The following is a 23817-nucleotide window of genomic DNA, read 5'->3' as shown; positions in this document are numbered from 1 at the left end:
CAGTACTTCTCGGTATTTTTGTCTAGGCTAAAATGTCAGAAGTTTCATGATTCTGCCTACTGATTTCTTGTTCTACTACTACTCCTCTGAAATGTTTTAACAGATGTGCAAGTGCCTCAAATAGTAAATAGGAAAGGCTGACCAGCTAGTTTAGGTCAGAAAGGATGTTTAAGATCATGCATGTGTATATTGTCTATACTTAATTTTCATAGTAAGTTTTGCTCTGTATTCTGACTGAAACTTGTCAAGTTCAAGTTCTAAAAGATATTTTTGAAGTGCCATATTTTTGTGTGAAATGATGGATAGTTGTCCTACCTAGTACCTTTCCTACTAGGAAAATGATGGCATATGCATTTAATTCTGCTGTTGATTTTATTAAGTTCTTCATACTAATGCTGCTTTGTCAGCAAGGTCTACTGGTGGGTTTTTCATTGAATGGAAAAAAGAAATGCACTTTTATCAGCTTTATTTCTGCCTTTCAAGTTGTTAGAACATTTCTCCCTACAGTCTTACAAGAGTAATTAAGAGTCTCAATTTACTCTCTCTAAACCATTCATTATTTTGAGTATCTTGATTATATTCATTCATCTTCTTTGTAAATTAAAATGTCCTAGTACTTTTTGTTGCTCATCATCTTCATTTTCCTCACATAATTTTCATTATTTCAAATATCATGTCTGTTTTTCTGAATCTGATTTTTTATTTTTATTTTTTAATTTGGATTCAGTACTTTAGCTAAAATTATTAGGCTTATACAATGGCACTCAGTAAACTACTAGTGTTAGTAATTCGGTTAACTTCACTATATTCCTCAGAAGTTTGACATCACATCTTTAAGTAATTCTGTCAGCTCCAAACTGGGCATCTCAACCTTCCTTCTTTTTGATCTAGATTTATAAATATGTTAAACATCATCTCAATTATTTTTACAATTAATTGTTCAGTGTACATATATATATATAATATGCTCTTTTACTTCTTTCTTCTTGCATAATTATTTTGATATCCTTTTTCTTTTAGCAACAGCCTAACATTTCTTTTAAGCACAATGTAAATTATCATTTGCCTTCTCATTGTTTTATTTGACTGCTTTAAAATTCTGAAAAGTTTCAAGAACTTTGTAATCACTAATTTGCAAATTTCAGTGTATGGTACTAGGAACTCAAAACAACCTACCCATGGACCTTGGATTTAAGATTTAATGGTTATTTCTTGCGTGTGTATACATTATGGAAGACCATGGTGAAGTTTCCTTAGGGTTTGTCTGCTTCAAATCCAGTTTTGGTAAAAGAAGTTACAGAAAAAAATCAACAGAATTAATAATAACAAATTATCAGGACTGGATGATGTTTGCCTAAAAAAGCTCTGAAGGAACCTGGAGGGAAATAGTTGAAACACTAACAATGGTGTGGGTTCTTGTAGCTTATGTAGGTCCAACATAAGAGTGGGCAAACTCAGGGAAGGAAAAGCCATTGAGAGTAACTTGGAACAAACAGCGGTGGAAACTCCTGCCCCACCATTCTCTGAAAGTCTGAGAAATACTTTGAGAAGTTGGTATAACTGTTTGACCTTAGTGTGCTCATTTCTCTTGGCTGTTCTGTTTCTGCACAAGTCCACCCCGTGTTGTGTGTGAGCCATCCTTCCATCTGTTTGATAGCAAAGAACTGTGTTAAAATAGAAAGGGCTATTTTTAAGTATCACACAAAGCTGCCACTTTTCAAAAAGCTGTTTTAATCCAGTGGAGTTGCTTATTATAGCCTCTCAGATAATTGTTGTGCCACAAAGTCTAAGCACCTCAAGTGTCTGTATGTTTAATCCCAAACTGTCAGACTAGAATAGCACAGTTTTCTAGAAGAATGGCACTTGTTCCCCTCCATGTTTTCTCTGGGAAAAGCTTGAATATGGTATTACCTCCTAGCCAGTTGTTTCTGTGATAAAAATTTCACATCCCTTCTCCCTGCTTACTTAGTATTGCTGTGCCCTAGATATGACAAAGCGCAGATCCAGGAGAAATAATGAAATCTGCGGAAAGCAGTCACAAAGGAGGAAAAAAGATATTTTACATTGGCAGCCTTATTCCCTGCTGTTGTTGGACTGCAACTGGGTATTCAGTTTGCAGCCAAGGTTGAAAAGCCTTTCAACTTTATTTACTAGAAAATAAATAATACAAAGACTACTGAAAATTGACGAAGAGAGCTGTCATTGAATTCTTTCAGTGTGGCTGGTTGTTGTTGCTTTTCTGAGTATCACAAAAGCAAGCAATGAGCTTAAAATTTTGGAAGAAACAAGCTTTTTAAGTATGGAGGGCTAATTTGTCCTCTCTGCTGAAAAGGCCTATGTGAATAAAATAAGCTATCCTAAACAGTTTGCACCTTGTTAGGGATGATGCACTATACAACATGCACCATCAGAGCAGCAGTAGTGGAGCTGGAGAAGCAGGAGATGGCACAGTGCTTCTGCATCTGTGGACAGCTGGTGCCAGCAAACCTTTGAAGCTGATGCCTTCCTACATGGATCCCTGGCAGTTGTGAAAATGATGGAAAAGGCTCAGGAATTTAGGAATGGAGAGAGGGTCTTCAATTCTCTTTACAATTTCCTGTTTTCTCAACTGAAAATAATTCCGTGTTCAAAAGCATCCCCTTTGAGCAGGGATGCATCATGGGTTGAATGCCAGCTCTTTTGCAGCTTTTCAGGCTAAGTGCTGTTGGGTGCCCCTTTTTGCTCATTCTAGAATCTGTCTCGTTCATTCATTTCCTTAATGTCCAGTATTCACTCTGAATGTTAAAAAGCAATGATTTGTTAGTTTGCTGTCAGCTGCAGGTTTCCCAGCCCTCCTCATATGGCATTTGTATATCTGTTGATCTTGGTACTTTAAAGTTTTCAAATAGGCACTATGCAAGTTAGGAGATGATGGGGAAAAAAGCCAAATTGGGGAAATGCATGTCACATGGTGACTGGTTAAAGTCCTTTGTTTCTTCAGGAAAACATATAAATTCTGTTTGATGCTTATTTTTTATCTTATGTTAGGTATATCTCTGCAGGGTTTTTTTCTTCTTTAGCTGCAAGATTTAGTATAAATAGTATCACCTGTGACCCAGTATGCTTCCTGTGTCATGAGTGCTCAGTAGCCCAGTTAGTCATTCACGAAGAATGACAGCTGTTTGTATTTCCTGCCATTTGTTTTATTCAACTGTCATTCCAACATTGAAGTAATCATATGGTTTTTTGTATTTATTTTAACAACATTTTGCTTTCCTTTTTCCTTCTAAAGCAGCTCCATTCATTATTAGTTCAAGTCAGCAAATCTTATTATTCAATTTTAGAAGGAAATTCACTTTAAGTCACTGAAGACAAGCTAGTAGCTTTTTCTACATGTTTTATTGTGAAGTAACATCCATGCAGTTCACAGTGAAAGCCTTTCCCTAAGCTACAAATATTTGCTCTTCTGGGAAAAAATAGACATTTGAGCAAATAAATGCCTTTGAGCTACTCTTTTTCTTCCTGATATTGTAGTCTGCAGTACATCAGCTGAATGTGAGCGCCTCTCACAGTTTTTAGTCAGAGTGTGATTTATTGTGGTCCAACATAAATATGTACATTTTTACTTCTGAGAAATTAGCATGCTGAAGCATATTTAAAACGAATGTAGAAGAGACTATTGTAATGGGCAGATATTAAAATAACATTGTTACAAATTAGCTTTTGGGTTGATTTTTGCATATTCATTATACCACCACCATCTTCACTACATGGCTGAGATTTAGGTCTTTTCTAAAATGTCAGTAATTCCTAACAAATTAAAAGGGGTGGGATTTGGTTTGTGGTTTTGGGGTTTTTTTCCATCATATGGTTTTTTGTGTGTCTGTTGGGGATTTTGGGGGGACTTTCTTGGGTTTTTGTGGAGTTTCTTTGTTGGGTTGGGGGTTTTGTGTCATTATTTTGGTTTTTTTTTATTTTGTTTTGCTTTGGGGGTATTTTTTCTAATTTCAGTGAAGTAAGCATAGAAAGAAAATGGGCAATGGAGTGCTTTCAGGTTGTTCTCAAGATTTCCTTAAACTATATGCTAGAATTCTTGATTCACTCATCATTCCCTGCCCACTGTACATTCCTAGGGTTATTTTCTAGATGCTGCTGTTTTCTTCCATTTTATATTGCTTAGCCTCAAATGCCAAACTATTTTTCTTCACTATGTAATTTTCCAAAAGCAGAGTTTGAACATTTATCCAGGGGAATCATGTAAAAAAGGAGTGTGTTTGAATGGCTTGTTTTCTTTCTTTCATCAATTTATCAGCTTGATACATTCGTTAGATAACTCTGCCTGCTATTTGAAATGTGTATTTATATATCCACTGTCTTTAGAACATCATGTAATCTTTCCTGCTCTAGACATTGTAGGATTTCTTCCTCACTAAAATAACAGAGCCAATGATTATGATAATGTAATTTTTCTTTTTGATTTTGAATATTCATGGTTGTTTTGACCATCCTTTTCAATCCCAAAGAGCCTTCAAGATTACTTCCTTATGCATTCAACTCATAAAAACAATGCCAGCCAGATTTCACACACTACTATTTTTGTCTTCATGTTTGGAATTAAGTATTGAGGATAATCTACACTTGCTGGTTTAGCTGAGCTACAGTATGGTACTTTTCTTTTCCAGATCATATTCCTAATGATTGATCACCTGACAACAATTAAGTGCTGAAGATTCTAGAGTTTGTTCTTCAGACAAACTCTAGAACTGGTGTAGGACATCTGTGCTCTGTTGACCTCAGAATATGAGACAATATGTAGCCACTAAGAATTTTATCTCTCTGTGTAGTTGCCCTTTACAAATAGTGTCCCCAGGAAAATGGTTTTGTTTGGTTTTTTCCCCATAGCAACATGCCATTGAGTTAAATCACTGAAATCTAAAACAGACATTAAAAAGTTTGGATTAGTTGTTCCGAAGGAGCACTGTTTGGGCAGTATGCACCAACAGTAAAGACATTTCTGTAGTTCTCTGCTCAGCAGTCTGCTTGACCAGGCCCTGGCAATTTCATACCATACTGTGCTAGTTAGGTAAGGAAGTTTCAGGGAATGTATTGTGATTTCTGTGAACCAAAAACATGAGCAGTCCAAGATGTGATCACATGAATTTTGAAATACAAAATTACTTTTTTCTGTGTTTGATATAAAGATGTTGTCAATAGGGGGGGTCTGAGAGAGAAACAACAGAGCTGTTTGTTTAGGTGCATGGCACATTAGGAGTTCTAAGATCACAATATCTTGTCAACACAGGATTGGAAAACTTCCAGAGACAGTCAATCTAAATCTGCAGAGTTTGATGCAGAGTGTCCTAGCCCAGTGTGGAGGTCATCTTGAATAGTCAGTTTTGTCCTTTGTGCAAAAGCACATTTAACATTGTAATATTTACAAGGAGAAAATGAAAATTGCTTTCTACATACACTAAAATATCAAATTAACTTTTACTTCTGCTACATCCAAGAAAGTGTATTTCAGAATTGTAACTGAAATTTTAGATTACTAACTCCAGCAGTACTGTTGCATATCAATTCCCTGCATATCAGTTAGTGACATGTGTGTAGGCCCTTACTGAAAGATAAATTTTCAGGCTAGTTTTAACTTTCAGAACAGAGTACTGTATTATTTTGATGATTATTTTTTATTATCTTATAGATAATGAGTGGACAACAAAAATGTATGTGTGCTATTTAGATAAGCAATCATTACAGATGATCTCAACAATTCAGATGTTTTGCTAAGCTCAGTCTTTCAGCATTCCTTTTCTGGTTTCTTTGCCTATTTCTTTCATCCCTACCTGCATGCAGAATTTTTATGCTAGCTGGTAGGTCTTGTTTTCATTGCAGCATTCTTCCAGGCTCTTGCATATCAAGATTCTTCTTATTTAAAATAACTCTTTCCAATAAAACTAGCAGGCTCTTTCCTTACATTTTGAGGGTTATTAGACCCTTGAGATTTAACTTTTGTGTCTATCATCCCTCGCATTTGTATAACAGAACTTAAAGAGCTGCATTTATGACCACCTTATTAATTGCAGTTTTCATTCAGCATAGGGTAAACATTAGAACCACTAGAAATTACAAATTCAACTGTAAAATCATGGCCAAAGTTTGTTCTTTAGTAGAATACCAGGACTGTATTCTAACTAAATTAACTATTGCAAACAGCGGATGCACAATATACCATGATTTCTGTGTTTGCCTCTTTTGGATTGCATTGATGTGGCTGGGTACAAAAGAAGTATTAATGAGATCACTGTCAAGCTCCAGTGCTGTTCTGACTCACATGAGATATTCTGTCTTCCCTTCTTTAAGCATAGTCAAAGGGGTGAAGAAAAAGACATCCAAAAGAAGAATTTCAGGTACTTAAAACATTGACCTAAAGCACATTCACTGAGTGTATCCCCCAGTGCTCAACCGTACAGCGCCTTAGTTTTATGAGTTTCCTTCCAAAACAAGGCAAAGAAAAGCAAAACAAAATTTGTGCCTTTTGTTGGCTTTTTGCTCCTGAATCTATCACCATGAACAAACAAGGTTTCACCCTTTTCAAGTAATATATTTGCTTAGAGTATATATTAAATAAATACTTCATAAAGGTTATGAGTCAGTCTCATATTAGTCAGAAAGGTATCATGAAACGAAAATTATATTTTTTTTTCTCCCCACTGGATGGCCCTTTGGTGGAATTGCTCGTTGCTCTATAAACTGGCTCTATTGCCTCCATGTTTCTGCCTTTTATCTGGAGTGCTGTCCTTACACTATTCAAATGTGCAGTGAAGGAGAGATCAGGAAGGAACATGTTTTAAAAAAAGCACTGGGCAACACTGGGTAATGTGATAGAAAGAAAGAGAAAATAAAGAGTACTAGTCAAAAATCTCAATTTAAACATAATTTACATAATTGCCATTACAGTGTTATTTCTTTGCTCTGGAAAGCTTGCAATATCTTCTTTTTCTTTAGAATTATTACTGTAGCTTTTGGCATATTTCCCCCCAATTTTAAATTTATCTTCTAGCTCTGCAGTAGTCCATGAAAAAAATTTAATTCATTACATAGATGGTACTGCCAAAAAGTCACAGAAGGTTCAAAATTATTTTTATCAACTCTCAGTGTAATGTTTGAGAAGAACAGACTGTTGTAATATTCAGACAAAATCACAGAATTCTCAGGGTTGGAAGGCACCTCTGGAGATATCTAGCCCAACCCCACGGCTAAGAGCACGTTATTCATGCTCATAGGCGTGTGTCTTCATAAACAGTGATTCTGTCCCAATCTGGAAATGTGTCCTAAGCTGCAGACACAGGGAGGGCAGAATTCCAAAATGAGACCCCAAGTGAGATTAAGACACAAAGGAGGTCAAATGTTGATAATCAAAATTATAATACACATTTACTCACTATCAAAGTAAGAGCAAGAAAGAAAACAGAAAAGTAGGAAAAAGCAAAGAGCTACAGAAAGGTAGGTAATTACCACCAAGAATCTGTGGCATCCTGTGAAGATCCTCCTTCCTTTGTCTGTTGGTGAGGAGGGCTCTGACAAACTTGCTGTGCACTCACTTACATAGAGGCTAAGAGGTGCTTTATGGCAGCAGCTGGGCAGCTCCACTCCAGCTTGGGACCATGGACACGGTATTCACGGGGTATTCCCGTGATAGGTGATAGTTAGCTGGCCCTGCACTTCACTTACCTTTAACAGCAGGGCCAGCAGCATTCACTGCCACTGTCAAAGCTCATGGCCCCTTATCACACCAGGTCTTCAACTGCAGATCTTATCAAAGGCTGGGCAATGGTGAAAAAAGTCTGTTTAACAGTCCTTTACTGAGTCTTCAGTATTGTCTTCCACATGTTTATATAATTTCTGTTGTTCCTATTGTCTGCTATTTTAAATATGGACTCTTACTAGTCAATAACATTTTTTGGCTTCTATATTTAATAATCATGACCACAAATATAATTTCTCTCTGTAAAACTCTACTCTTAATTATTATGTGGTTTTCTCTGTATTTTATAATCCTCAGCCTGATTTCCAATTAGGCATGAGCCTAATTTTCAGACCTCATCACCATGCACACATAAAGACACGTGCTAGCACAAAGATTTTTAAGATGATATATTGAGCATTTGTAGACAGCTGATAGTATCTGAAAAATGTGGTCACTTAAGGTGTGGTGCCCAGTAATATGGGTGAAGTTCAGGACCCAAGTTTAAAAACTCATTTCTGGTTATCTACATAACTGACAGATTTGATGTCTGAGGTGAAATGGTGCCAGTGCTTTAAGGAAATCTGTTCCTGCTGGTCCTTTTCAGAGTGGAAGGAGTACCAAGCAGGTTTTCTATTTTGCTGATGCTGAAAAGAGAAGATATGCAGGTACCTGTCTGCTGGACATGCTATTTGAAATAGGTGAAAACCTCAAGAGTTACAATCTGTTTTACTGAAAGGGTGGGGACTTCTGAATCATTAAGGTTCCATTCAGAAGGTTTAATATCTCCAAGAGTCTTCCCATACCTTTTCAATTCAAGAATTGGGAAGAATAATGTGGTTAAGCTGCTCTGTTAGTGATAGCCTGCAAGGGGGAAAGACAGTTAAAATAACCTGACTCCCTCAGCTCATTATAGGATGTAATGAGGAGGCCAGTCTCGAGTCACATCATGCCCCTCTCCAGATCCTGTAGACCATTCAGCTTTACCTCAAGACCTGCTTCCACAGTGAGCTTTAAGATAACAGTATCATCATGGTTGTCTGTCCTCCTTCTATTTACCTGAGAATTTGATTGTAGCAATGGGTAACAAAGACACACAGACCTTCTTGCTTGCTCTGAAGAAGATTATTTATTGCAGCAAACCAAGCCTCTCTATGCTCTAAACTTAACCAATCGCAGCGTGCATTGGCTGCCTGGCACTGCGGTGTCACTGTTCATGTGTCCCTTTACCCAAGCAGCTCTCTGATCTGCAGTGTCCATGCCTCTCCCCAGGCAATCACTGCCCCACACACACAGCAACCACATGCCAGCCATGCAACCTGTTCCCTGGTTATAGGAATTGTTTTTCACCTCTCCACAAGTTGAAACTTTCCCAGAGTGCTTTGTGTTGCTAACCAGAAGTGAATAGGATTTCTGTCTCCCACATTTGAAAAAATAAAAACTTAACTGGGTGTCCATCACCAGATCTGTGACCTTTTGATATTCAGGAGACTTTAGGGAGATCAAAGGCCTCCAGAGCTGAAACAGTAGTAGCTTACTGTCTTCTTCTTTGTGGGCTTCACAAACAGCAGTGGTTAGGTTTTGGAAGGTAATTACTGAGGTGGGGTTTTGAGCAGTGGCCACACCAAAACCTGCTGGTCTGTATCTGTATGTTTTTCTGGGCAGTACTAATGACTCCTGCCAGTACAGGACTAATGCATTAACTACCAACTACTTCTGGGTCTGTTTCATCAGTCCACAAAGGAAGTCTGCCACAGTGTTAGAGCCCAGAGTCTCCTGCTGAGGGGTGATGTGGGTGCCTATTTATGGACTTTACTTTGGACACCAATTATTAGTTGAAATAATCTGAAGAGTTTTCTCACAGAAGCTTCTGTTTAAGCAATAGGGATTTTTTGGCTTGTTACTACAAGTCAAAGATGATTAGAGGGGTTCTTCACTGATAGTAGAAGGGCTGTACTTTTGCCTTTGCAGCCACAGGTGTCAGAGCCTAGAAAGGTTGATGTTCAAGGTGTTTTTGGATGCCCATGTGTAGGGGAAGGGGTCAGGCCTTGCCTGGTGGGGCAGTGAACTGCCCCACACTCCCCACTCGTAAGAGACAGTATCCTGCCCTTCAGCATTTCCTTTTTTTCTCAAAACTCTCTTCTTATGATCTGTGCCTTTCTCTCCAAATTAGAAGTTACTAGTAGGACAGTTATCCACCATAAAACGTTCAGAGTTTTATTCTCTGTATTTAAAACTTTTTTTTCTTTTTTTTTTTTTTTTTTGCCGTTTCTGGCTTAAACCCATTACCTTTACCAGAGTATAATTTTGAGTCAGGCTTATTTATTTCTCTCACTTTTCCAGTCATTTGAAATGTTTGGTTTTCAAATGCACTTTCACTTGGAGAGAGGTTTAGAATTACAGGTATAATCCTTTCCTAAATCAACCTATTTTGTCATGGGGTTGGAAGAACAGTGTGTTGAATAAAAAGACTCACATAACATGGATTTTATTTAGGGATTTGTGTAAATTAGCTCAACATAGTTTAGAACTAGTAATTGACTTTGTTTTAGTTTGGTTTCACCAAAAGGAAAATACAGTTTTGGCTGAAAATCAGTATGTAAATGTTAAGTACTACTATTCAGCAAACAGCATATTAACCTTTAATTTCCAATTTACTGTGAAAGAGGAGTAGGACATCTTCGCAGACTTTACTTTGGGTTCATACCCTTTTTAAAATTCAGGTCATACTATCAGTATCAATTTGACTCTGCTTTCACAGTTTGTGAAAAGCTCTCATGGCTCACAACCATGCCCTAGCAAATCTCTTGCTTTTCAGATACCTTAAGCCTACTGCAAACAAATAAAACACACAAATGAAGTAGTAATAAAGCTTTGTATTAAGCTTTGTTAGCTTTGTATTATAAATTTTATCTACTATTTAAATGACAATTATGTCCAGAAAATTGACAGCTGTAGTCATGCAAATGATGAAATTGATTCCAGTCAATTCCAGTCACAGCCCATATTTAAGGCCCCAGACCTCTCTTGCTGAGTCCCTTAAAGAGGCTTGTGGGTTGGGTTTTTCTTTTACCCAGAGTTAGATGAGAAAAGAGAAATACCAACAAAATATTCCTTAAGAGTCAAAACAACAAAAATTTTACTGACAACTTCAGAAAATCAGGGAAATTTGGCAAAAGTTTAAAGCAACATTGAATCAACACAAAGCATTTCACAAAGCATTAATTTAGCACGCTCCAAGTCCATCCAACTTTACAAACTCCAACCCATTTGATTTTAAGTTACATAGATTTCAAGAAGTAATTGGATGAAAAAGAACAAAGAGAAAGAGGAGATATAGAAAAGAACAAATATAACTACCACTGGTGGTTCCAGTGGTCAAGTGCTTGCCTCATGCTCTAGTGTGAGTACCCTTTGGCTTTCCTGGGCCCTTCCCCCAGGTGGGACATTGGTGTCCACTCTGGGACCGGGTGAGGGGCTCCAGGGGCAGGTTTGGAACATTTCATCTGCTGTGGCCCCTGCAGAGTACAGGCTCTGGGCGGTGGGGTGGATGGAGCAACTCACCACCTCGCCAGGGCAAGGCTTGTCTTACCCCTTATCCCATTCATGCAACTGAAATGTTTCAAGCCACCAATCTCCTCCTGTCTCTCACACCATCTTTGTCTGGAAAGGAAATGCCAGCAGTGTTTGAAAAATTAATTATTAAGAACCTTGGTTTACTCTAGGTAGCTCATGTATTGTATTTGATAACATGGCATCTTGCTGGAAGAAAATAAGTGCAGTTTTTCCCTAGTCCAGCTTATTTTTTACACAAATATTTGGAGCAGGAAATAAAAAACAGTTAATAGTTGTGGGACGTGTGGGAATAGTTGGAATAGTTTAAGCAAAGATGAGCAGGAAATAAAAAACAGTTAATAGTTGTGGGATGTGTGGGAATAGTTGAAATAGTTTAAGCAAAGATGAACCATGATTTTTCTGACTGCCTCCTCTTTCCTGTGCTGTTTTGTCTAATCATGCCTCAGAGAATGTCAACAAATTTCCTTTAAGCTCAGAAGGTGCAGTGGGTTGGAAATAGCAATCCTTTCTCTCTCTCATTCTGTCTTCATGGTATTTGTGGGAAGTGATTTAAAACTGATATATTTTTGATTGTCTGGTTCTGGCTAGGACTGGATGAATTTTTGCAGTAGCCAGGAGGAGGAATGGCTAGAACCTAGAGGTTATTTTCTACCATCACTGATCATTGTTAGGGGCAGGAAAAAGGGATTCTCTTCCAGGAAGAGGGGTTCCTTCAGGTTGACTAAGTGTGGCATTGCCTTCGAGCCTGGCCATGGTGGTGTGGCTGGGGGTGGGTCAGGCTCTATAGTGAGCATTTCACATGTAAATCACACTCTCTCTTCTGTACACTTTTGTTTTTGATATTGTCACTGTTGTTGTTCATTTCCTTATCTCATTGCTGTTCCCAGTAAATTGTTTTTACCTCCACCACGATCTTTTGTGCCTCCAGTACTGGGTGGGGAGGGAGAGGGAGTGAGCGTGCAGCAGCAGGATTTGGAAAGTCTCAGTGGGAGCACTAAATTGGAGAGTGCCATTCCTAAATCATGACATGAATAAAGGTACAATTTTATTGTGTAAGACACTTATAAATTAAAATAGCCTCACGACCTTTGAATGTAACACCACTTGAGTTCTGGATATGACACAGGTTTTGTTAGAGTGACATAGATCTTTTTTCACACAAGTTAATTATAAACCAAAATGAATTTACATGGAGGGCAGAATCTCTTAAAACTGAAGAGGCAAGAGGCAATTTTCATATTTAGAAAGCAGAAAAATACCTGTATGGATTATTGTTCATTTCTGCTGTGCAAGGGAGCATTATACTTGTAAGTATGTGTTTTACATGAGGGAATAGAGCAGATGCCTATTTCCTGATGACAAATGAAGCACGCTGATATATGATGCACATCTTCAGAAGCTGTATACCTGAGGAGAATAATGGCATCATTGCAAAGGCTTCAAGAATGCAGTAAAGATTAAGGAAATAACTTACATAAATGGCTCTGTGTTGCTGTGCAGCATTGGATCTAGTTGATATCACTGGTTCTGATCCATTATGGTCATTTTCAGAAAACAAAAATAATTCTTTGTGATATAATAATTATTACTCTTATGTGAAATATAAGGTCTTTCACTTTGCCTAAGGAACTGGTGGTTTTGCTCTGTCTGAAGTGCTTGGTTTATAAGTTACACTGAATCACTGAAAGTAGTTTTCTCATCTCTGTCTGTTTCTCTTGTGGTTGTTTTTTAGAAAACCTGTATTCTCTAACTAAATACTTTCAAACATCTTCACAGGTAATCTTGACAGCACCATTTTCAGTGAACCAGTGATGTTGAAACGATTAAATGATAATCTAATTTATTAAGATAGCAAAAATGTCAACAAAATGAGTGAACAGATATTCTGTCTGATAGTTACAGCATCAGGGGAAGAAAAGAAAAATTAAATGCAACATGTATTTCTTAGATGTTGAACTTTGGAGTCAATGACAGAGACTGTTGTATCATGTGGTTTGTGGTTACAAAATGTTGAACTTCATTAATGAAATATTGTTCTCAGAGTACAAAATTTTCTTTCCATTTCTTATTTTCAGAAAACAATAATCATGTTCACACTTGCTAGGGTAATACAGCAGCAACCCATTGGAAATGTTGAACGAAACCTTTTGTCTTATCTGTGGTCTGGAAAAAAATGAAGAGAAACTATTTTTTTTCCATGGTGATACTTCATTTTAATCCCATTTAACACAGTATTGTTAGTGGATTTGATGCTGCAAACATGTTTAGATTTAGAGATAGATATTTGGGGGAAAAAGAACAGCTCTCTATAGGAGGTGAGTTTTTCTGGTTTCTTGCTCAATGCCTTCCACCAGAAATATTTATTTTCCTCTGCTTACATCAGCTCAAGAATCAGCATTTCAATAAAACTGCCTTTATTCCACCTTATGACTCTTGTCACTTGAAAGAGCACACAACGTACAAGGTTGGCACCTTCAGCATGTTTAAAACCTTGAGACCTGGCTTATTCAAATATGTGTTTAGAAACTAATGCAGTGACAGACAAAATTGTGTGGAGCTCACCATATATACTAAACCATTTGTGTTGCAATAAGCACTGTTTACAGGACAAGAAATGCTTTTCTTATTGCCAGGTTTTACCAGTTCTTTTACATGAATCTGTAACACAGGACCTTTTGAAAATCAACTGATAGCTACAAAATCCTTTTCCTACAGTCAGAAATTCTTTTACTCAACTACTCCTATTCTTTTATTTAGGACAGTGAAAAGAAAGGATTTATGAATAGACTTTATGCCATCCAGGAGGTGTGTGTCACTGTCCAGAATATCCTAGATGAAATTGCTTCCTTTGGTGAGAGGATCAAGAAGTAAGTGCTGACACAGGTGCTGGACTGCTCTCCAATACTCTTTAACATCTTTTTCATGCTGAGATATGTTAGATTTTTACTTACTTATTCCAGGGGAGTCCATCGTTCAAACTCACCTATATTTACTTTGCTCTGCGGAGGCCGTCACTCAGTGGAAATTCTCCTACATTAATTCTGGAGTTTAGAACTATATTAATTGGGTCAAAAATAAAAAGTAAGGGTTTTAAGTAAAAGAGAAAGAGCATGTTGTTGTGAGGTTGTTATTTAAAAGCAATAATAAAAAATGCAATTTTGATAAAGGAAATAAGCAAAACTGAATAGGAGTTTCATATTTTAAGGGTGTAAATATGTTCCCTTGCTAGAAGTTTTATTTATTGGTCAGCAAAACATTTCCTTTAGAGTATTTGTAATTTGTAACACCTAATACATAACATATAAAAATTGCCAACAAATCTGGACATTAAAAAGAGAGGTTCTGAGAGTACTACAGGAAATGTATTGGTGTATTTCTGGCATGGTCAATGGACAGCAGCACAAGGTTTATTACTTGAGGTCAGACAGGTTCCAGAGAGACACCTTCCAGGTGTCAGCTGCAAAAAATGGAGAGGATTGACTTGGTGTTCTGCATCTCAAAAGCCAAGAGCATCTCACCACTACCCAATTTACTTTTGGAAGTGAATTTTAGGAAACCTATGCCTTGGGTGGAGGTCAGTCTGCAGGAATCCTGAGGATCATCTCTAAGGCTGTCCTGTTCAGTCTTGATGAAATGGACATTGCCATGTATTTGTTTAAAAACAAAGTTCCTAATAGGAAAGCCTGGGAAAGTGTTCCCATAGGGACAATTCCAGGCAGGCTGTATTCACAGCAGGGGAGGCAGATGCAAGCATATTGTATCACACAAGTTCTCCAGTTAGAAAAATGAACCAGTCTCTGAAAAATGTCCTTTATCAAGAGGCTATTCGTGGAAGTTGTCTTGATGATTAAGTAGTTCTAATTGTGCATTTTGGAGGTAGGGTTTGTTCTGTTATATACCAGATGAGAGCTACAGAATTTTGTAAACTGAGTGAGACTATAAATCTTTGTAATTTGTTCCTAAAACTATAATGGGAAACCTGTACTGAATGCTGTGTTAACACAGCCCATAAGGAGCTTTGCTAAGTGAGGAGCCAGTGCTCCCACACATCATGGTGTGTCTGTGATCACTGCACAAAGCCGAGTCACAGGAACATGAGCAGACCCTCAACCTTCTGTTCATCCCAAATGCCTACAGAAAAGGGGAAAAGAGCAGGTGTCCCCCGAGGATAAAGGGAGGCATCCTGCACTAAGTGACACTGACATAATGCTGGTGGAGACATATCAAAATTGCCAAGGAAAAAAGAAGACAAATAAACACAGGAAGCCAGAGCTCATAATGAAAAATATGGCTTGCAATTCAGGTAATTGCAATTATATATTGAGAGAAGCCAAAATTATGTAATCACATTGATTGAGAATGTAGCTAGTAGTAATACTTTAAAGTGTATCATTAAACTATTTAGATTTAAAGCCACATTATCCTTCTGGATATATGTCATGCAACACTTTTGAGATGGCAATGCCTTCACAGACACAAATACGCCAAGCCAGGCTCCCCTTAATCAACGTTCCTATGGGATGTATGTATAAAATTATCATCTGGTCTTTCTCTCTTCAGTGAACACAGGAGTTGGAGACCCACAGCACCCTTTCCAATATCCATTAACTCACCCTCACACCTCAATTTTGCAAACTGTGGCAGAGTTTTATCAGAATAGAGTCTGGGACCCTTCATGAGGGTTTTTTTCTGTGACTTTTTTTGGAAAGGTAATATCCTGGAACTCTGATGGGATCCCAGAAATTCTCTTCCTTTATTCATAGAAAAATAACCTTTACTTATTTCAAGGTTGTTTGAATATTTTTTTTTCTTTTGACATCCAGGGGGTTTTTGTTCCCTCAGCCACTGCTGTTGCATTATCCCTGTCTTCATGACCAAATTTTCTACCTCCTCTTTTTTTCCCCCCTAGCCCTCTCCTTATGCACATGGATGAGTCTCCACCTTTGCATAGCCATGCACTTGCCTTTTCTTTTTCCCCCAGAGCTGGAAGGCACCTGGCTGAGGAGTGCCCCTGTACCTCAGACAGAGGGGAATGTCCCTGTTCAGCCTTTACTCCTTGTGCTATCCTTAAAGTGGAAGAGGGAGCAGATAAAACAAGAAAGCCTTAGCAGTAGTTATGACAACTGTTGTACCCTATTCTACCATGGTGTTGAGAAGGGAATGGAGATTACATGTGCGAGTACATTTGGAGAGTAAGGAGCTCTGTGGGTTTTTCCTGGGGCTGAAACTGGGGTTAGGCACTGAGATTTCCAAAAAGCAGAGCAGTGATTCCCCTGGCAGATGTGCACTGCTGGGCCGGGAGAGGTGAAACTCAGCAGGCAAGTGGGCAAAGGTGGGACCTCCTTTCATTTCTGCTGACACTGGATCCAAGCCCAGGCTTTCCCTGATGAATGGCAAATGCATCCATGCTTTCATTAGTAGACTCAGTTTGTTCTTTTTGACGGAAACTGACACTTCTCCCACTGTCCTTTCCTCTTTTATTGGCTTTGTTGGCCTACCTCAGTTCTGACTTTTGTTAATTTTTCTTTAGTACATTCAACTGGACTGTCCCATTCCTGAGCTGGCTGGCAATTGTTGCCCTCTCTGTGTTCACCATCATCCTGTATTTCATTCCACTGAGATACATTGTCCTTGTCTGGGGTAAGTAAAGCCCTTTTAAACTGTCTGTATTGCTTTAAAAACCTGGTTTTTAATGGATGACTTACACTGACACTACTTTTTGGTATTTATGGTCATGAAGCTACCCTATAATGGAATTAGGCATGTTAGTTAACAGCAACAGTGTAAATATTTAGGCCCACCTGCAAAATGCATTTTTCTTGGCTGACATTTTAGACTTAATCATACTATAAACATTTAGCCATGAGGATTCTTCGTATATCAAAGTGTAGCTTTGTCTAGATATTACTCTGATTTATTTTCACCACTTACACACAATCAGAGGCATTTCAATCTATATAGTGCTTTAGGACAATACGCCTTTTTTACTGCAGTGCTTTATCTTGTGTAAGTGTATGCAAACATAGCAGCAAGAAACCTGTTTAAGGGGTCACCTTTAGTTAGACAGAAAGGAATACATGGTATTTGGCTGGTTGATAATGAACAGAAACTCTGGGCATGTAGGGGGATGGAATTATGATTGATCCAAGCTTTCACTACTTGTGCTTATATCTATTCTTTATACTGATTTTAAAAAGCTACTGTTACCACATCTGTTGTAAATAATGCTCCAGGTTTTCATTTGTATATCTTTTCATACTTCTTACACCACCAGCTGCTGTAGCCAGTAACACAGACTTATGAAGAGCACGGCGGTCAGATTTTCTTTCTGAAGAATACCAGTCACTCTTTTGTGAAAAAGTTTGGAATTCAGGAGACAGCATAAAATCATTGAACTGACTCCAAAGAATTTTTTTTTTTTTTTTTGTTTATCAGTCAGTATTAGTAATTTTCTTAGAATGTTTTCCCAAATTATCATAGCTGAAACAATAAAGAAGATATGAACAAAAGTATTTCTACAGAATGAACAAAAGCAAGCATATGGGCTTCCTTTCTTTTCCTTCTTTGGCTTTTACTTCTTCCCCCATACCATGCATCACTTAAGTGTAACCCAGACTCTTAGTTTGTTCCCAAAATTTCATTTCTTCTAGCATGCACACAGGAAGTTCAAAGTATTTGTCTGTCATTTTTCAGACAGGTCTGACATCTTGCTTTTTTACATCAGGTTTGGTACAATAATCTGAGATTATAATACCCCTCCAAGATCCACATAACTGTAGAGCCAGAATTGTTCTTTGAAAAGCTCATGACTCATACCCCTGGAAGTGTCACACTCCCACAGAAATATCTCTGTTTCAGATAAGGCAGAGTTTCAACTCCCAAGGCTCCCAAACCATGGATGAATAGTGTAAGCACAAATTATTATAAATGCACCTTGCACTCTCTGCATCTCTTCTCTCCCTGCCTTCAAGTTACGTAGGCTACAAATATATAACTTCAAGCCCCTTGGTTCACTAGAGGTGTTGACTTCACATTTTTCTCCTGCATTTCAGTTCAGGTGACTTCTTACTCAGAAAGTGTATGTTGATCCCTTCTTTAGGAATCTTTTTCTCTTGCATCATGGCAGGAGACCAGACAGGTACTGCACAGGTGCAGGTCCCACAATCCAGACCTCCTCAGGGTGAAATGAATTCTCACAGAGCCCTGTTATGCTGAGAACAGCTTTGAGCATCTGTTCCTTCAAAAATTGCAGTATTCCAAACACCTACCTGTTTTCTCCATCACTGCATGTTTCTAGCCTCTCCTGTGTATATTTCTTCAACCTATTCATCCATCCTGCCTGTGGGAAGCCATTTGATTTCTCTTTTCTCACTTACTTCCATAGGAATGTTTGAGCTGGTCTGTAGCAGCATCTGTCAATTTTGTTCTTTGGAAGGCAGAGTTTTTAAATTAAAATTTCTTCATATTACATACATCTTTTGTATAGCTGTCTTTCTTCTGTGCATCCATAGGATCTGCTCCTTTCAGCCTGCCCTAGCAAGAAATTCTCCATCCTTTCCTGGCTGTGTCTCTCCCAGTGTAGACTACCGGTCCTTGAAGATGTGGTGTGTTAGCAGAAACCACCTCTCCATCCTAATCCCATTTGATGAAGTGCTGAGTCCTGGTAACAGCTACAGCTGTTAAGGTGGAAAAAAAACTGGAATTATTTTAATCTGAAAATTTTCAAACTGTTGGAAAAGACCAGTCTCCTTGTTCTGTTCTACTTCTCCTGTAGTGTCTCCTCTCATCTGTGCAGCGCTTTTCCTTTCTTGAGGTTTCACATGTTGACTGGTATTTTTCTTTATCAGGTGTGATAAAGTGGGATCAAACCACCAGCACTCACCCATGAGTGGTCCAGTGGCCAGGTGCAATGAACAGTGGTGTTCAACCTTAAATTTGCAGTCACTTCCTGATGCAAAACCTCTTCTTAAACAAAGGTGTCTGAAGGTCAGCTGTTCCTTCTGAACACTCACTATCAAACACCATGTAAAGGGAGGGCAGCATCTCCTATCTGCACTGCAGAACTGAGGATTCTAGCAGTGGGATGCTGTGGGTGTTGTCAACACTGAATCTTGCATGTCCTATCCAAAGGCTTTATATCCTTGCTAAAGCTTTCTGAAAAGTCTGGGCACCAAAGACTTTGTGGAACATAAACTATGTAATCTTATATCTGATAGAGCCTGGATAAATTACATAGAAAGGCATATTTTTAATAACGTCCTGGCTTTCTCCTGCTCACATGAGAGTCAATGCAGTTTGCACTGTTCCTGTCCATGTTTTAGACATGTGTTCCCAGAGCCCACAGACCAGGTACTCAAAGTCTATGAATCTGACTCAGTATGTAATTAAGAAAACATATCTAATTTAAAAGCCTGCTTCCTGATTATTTTGAGGATGATTTTTCTTGGTGCTTCTGAATACTAATTCTCAATAGGCATTATAAGACCATGATGTCTAAAGGAGACATATCCTCTCTCCTCTGCACTGCCATCAGCTTGTCTCTATCTGTCATTCTCACACAGAGGTTTGTGCAAACTCCTCTAAAGCTTTCATATGATGCAGACTTCATGCTTCCCATATGTTTCATTGTCCTTAGCATGAAAAATACTTTCTTTGAATATTCTGAATCTTATATGAATCTTGTGTCCTCCAATTCTGCTCATCCTCTCTGTTTCAGAAATTAAGTACTTTTTATGCCTCTGCTTTTCCCAACTTCCTCATAATAATCACAGTTTCTGTGACTTTCCAAAAAAATATATTGAAGGAATTTGAAAATGTCCCTAGAACTTTCACATTTTGAAACAGGGAACCACTGAAGCAGAGTGCCTTTGGAGCCCAAGTTTACAATTCATACATTCATTCAGTGCTACTGTCAGGATTCAGAATGAATCCTAAAATCTATTTTAAAACTTTGACAAAAGTATGTATCTTTTGATGTCATATATCTTATGATAGTAACATTTGAACTTTCACTTTTGCAGGCATCAATAAATTTACAAAGAAGATTCGAAATCCATATGCAATTGATAACAACGAGCTACTTGACTTTCTGTCCAGAGTCCCTTCTGATGTGCAAGTGGTGTGTATAATAATTTTATTTTATTTTATCATTTTTAAAGCAGTTATTTTGATTTACTATTATATTCTTTGGCAGAAAGAAACTGCAAACTCAAGCTGAGGATAGTCCATTAACCAGAAGGAGGCTGCTAGATCTTTATCCAATAAGAAAAAAGTTCCAGCATTGGTTGTGCCTCTTAGGATCCTTGGAAAAAATCAGTAGAAGGACAAGTATTTGTGAGATGGTAGCTAGAGCTTGTATTAAGCAGCATCCAGCATGATGTGAATCTGATTGGGATAAGGCACTGTATAGGTAACACTGCAGCTGTGGCTCTCAGAAGGCAGAGAAGGAACAGGAAGGTCAAATAATGGAAGAGGCAGACAGACAGCATTGCTCAGCACTCTGAGAACACTTTGGCCTTCCAAGGGGTAAAAGCTTTTGCTGTGAATACAGTTCCACTGGGCTCATAAATTCCTTTCAAAAAAAATCCCAAAAAAAGCTGGTTGTGAGTTACAAGCTTTTATGATGCAGTACACAATCCCCAGAGAGCATGCAAGATTTAAGATAGCATCAAGCACATAAATCACATCCGGTGTCACGAAGATTATAGACTTCCCATATTTCTAGTTTCAGTTCAGAGCTGGTATTAGGTAGGAGATACAGGTGCAAACACTCTCTCTGAATCTGATACCCTCTGTGGTAGGCATTTAGAAATAACCAAGCTTTTGAGAAACATTATGAAGAATGGTATCCAATATGGTCAAGATGATAATGTTTATTGTCTGCTAGAGCTCATGGAGGAAACAAAAAAACCCTAGTCTTTTCTAAGTTTACATCAGCATGCAGTGTTATTTCCTGGTAGGATATTCCTAGTGTTGGTTTTTCTTCTTATTCTAGATCTGTCATTCTGGTGTTGGTGAATCACATCTGCAAATCCTGTGTTGTTTTTAGGGGAAAATCTTCCTTTTTTTAACCTTTTATCCCCTGAGTGCCACCTGACAACTTTCTTTCTGAACTTTGTTTATAAACAGATGCAATACCATGAACTGAAACAAGATCCTACTCACAGCCCAAGCAAGAGAAAGAAAAACAATCTTGCCTAGCCGACTTCATGTGTTGAGGAGACCAGCATCTGCCAGGGGAAGATAAAAGAGCAAGCCTAAGAAGCGTTTCCTTTCTCTAAGATTTTTATTTATCTTGCCTTTTTATCTATTGGGGAGATTTTGTAACAGTATTAAAAGGTGGAAAATGATTTCTCATGGAAAATCTATTTCTCATTGTAAAGACATTTGTTTCAAGTAGGGTTTTTGTCATTTTAAAGCCTCGTTAGAAATAATATAACACATTAAATGAGTCAATCTAAAATGGAGAATATATATTGCTACTTGGTGGTCAAAGATACATGAGACAGTAAAATCATGCTAACTAAATATACAAAACACTAAATCTGACTCAGAAATTTCTCATATTTTATTTGTGAGCCTTCATATTTTTATCCAGTTAGTCATCATCACAATTTTCTATGTTTTATATATTGCAAGAGAAATGCAATGTAGTGGAGCCTACTGCACTTATGTTTTAGTAGATTTTTTTAAATTTCAGACCCTGATGTTAACTTCTGGTGCAACATTTTTCTATGTGGTAGGGCTGCTTATAAGACAGTGAGAAACACCAAGTGCAAATCTCTTTGTGGAGCTCCCAAAAGCAGTTCCTGCTGTCTTTATCATTCCATTGTAAGACCTAAAAATCTCTGTTTCAAAATACTGCCAGGTTTGTAACTGATTGCCTGTCATATTTTTCTACATGTACCAGTAGTCTTCATTTGTACTACATAGCTTAGCTCTAATGGGTAAAATTAACTCCATACTGCTTTGGGTGTCATGCTGTGAACATGTTTTTGTGCACACAACTATTTTAATATGGATATCTTGCAGAAAAGGTTTTTCATTCAAATCACAAGATCATATTAATATGCTTTATGGTATAACATTGCCTGTTACCAATGTGAAATACCGTGTAGAGGAAAAAAAATGAAGTTATGGTAAAACTGATACACCAGGGTTTTTTCCTTAGTTAATAATGTCGGTTCTTCTGATACAATCTTTCCCTACTGCATGGAAACTGCATTATCTTATAAATGACATGGAACATAGATGAGAAACATTTACATTTCAAATGTCTTAGTGGCCACTGCATAACGAGTACTTGGGGATATATTCTGGTAGCTGCATGCAGACTTCCACACTCAGCTCCCCACATAGTGAGCAGAGACTCATTCCTGAGGGACTACCTGTGCACAGCTCCTCATTATTAGTTCCCAGTGACATTAAAGGGGATTTTTTGCCCAGGGGAGAATGACAGGACTGCATCCTCAAGGGGGGCTGTGGTCCTCTGTGGATTACCTCTCACTGGTTGCAATTGCAGATAAAGTTATATTGCACTACTCTAAAAATACTTTTTGAAAAGTCTATTTAGAAATACTTTGCAAGCACATGTGAATATGTATTTGTCCAAAGAAATACGTGTTAGTTGCATTGCTTATGAAGGATCATCCTGGATTTCTTTGTTTTGCAGATAAGATGATAGCCAAGTTCTTATGTGACAGTTACTTTGATCCTTCTGTTTGTATATTTAAAAGAATGCCAATCAAATGAATGGTCTGTTGAAAGCCATGGACTTAAACAAGCTCTTGTTACATCATGACTTTGTAAGAGTTTAACTTTGCAGCTTGTGTAACCTTTTGGCTGTATCCTACCTGAAGAGCAACATACTATTGGTGAAATTAAAGGCACTGGTCAGCCTATTTTGTTTTAAAAAAACAAATTTGTGATCAATCAACAAGATGTGAATGTTTGTTGCCTGTTGTCAGTTTTGCACATTTCTTTAATACACTGCAAGCCTTGTACCTTCTTAACGTTGCCCACCAGCCTGCGTGTGATTTCTTGTTGTCTTTCTTTTTGTACACAATTTCAAATGTCTGCTTTGGTGGTAATATCTGAGCTGGTTATGCATGTTTCCAGAATTAAACACACTTCTAAGCATCACTCTATTAGATATTCTTAAGCCTCTGTCTTTGAAATCCTATGTTGTCGTTTTTCCATGAGTGCTGTGAGGGGCAAGTGAATTTCCTTGGGCAGGATTCCAGTACTTTAAGTTCCCTAACATGCAGGGATGGGGTCGGGGGGAAGGGAGACAACAAACATCTGTTTGTTGAAAAATGGTGAACTCCTTTTAAATGCCTCAGCCACTCAAAATTGATCTCACTGAAAATATAACACACAGAGACAAGGCTAAGAACGCTTATTGATTAAATATTATTCTCCTGCCACAACAAGACAATTTAAAATCACAATTAAAATAGTTTGTGAGTGAACCCCTTTTCACTATTTCCAGTTTGTCTATGCTGCTTTGTGTAGGTGGC

The 23817-nt window shown here is 37.9% G+C and overlaps 1 protein-coding gene across 1 annotated transcript in view; it reads left to right on the top strand.

Annotated features, from left to right (window-relative positions):
* MCTP1 (multiple C2 and transmembrane domain containing 1) overlaps positions 1-23321 on the top strand; it is a 215830-nt gene extending 192509 nt beyond the window's left edge. Inside the window, exons 18-21 of the mRNA XM_058823353.1 lie at positions 14057-14166; positions 16830-16939; positions 20320-20417; positions 21428-23321. Of these exons, the coding sequence (XP_058679336.1) occupies positions 14057-14166; positions 16830-16939; positions 20320-20417; positions 21428-21499 (390 nt within the window). The 3' untranslated portion in view covers positions 21500-23321. The remainder of the gene's footprint in view (positions 1-14056; positions 14167-16829; positions 16940-20319; positions 20418-21427) is intronic.
* The last annotated feature ends 496 nt before the right edge of the window (positions 23322-23817 follow it).

Source organism: Ammospiza caudacuta, chromosome Z (assembly GCF_027887145.1).
Source record: "Ammospiza caudacuta isolate bAmmCau1 chromosome Z, bAmmCau1.pri, whole genome shotgun sequence".
Classification (NCBI taxonomy): domain Eukaryota; kingdom Metazoa; phylum Chordata; class Aves; order Passeriformes; family Passerellidae; genus Ammospiza; species Ammospiza caudacuta.
Note: the sequence above shows the minus strand (reverse complement) of the source record. Positions and strands in the feature narration are given on the sequence as shown.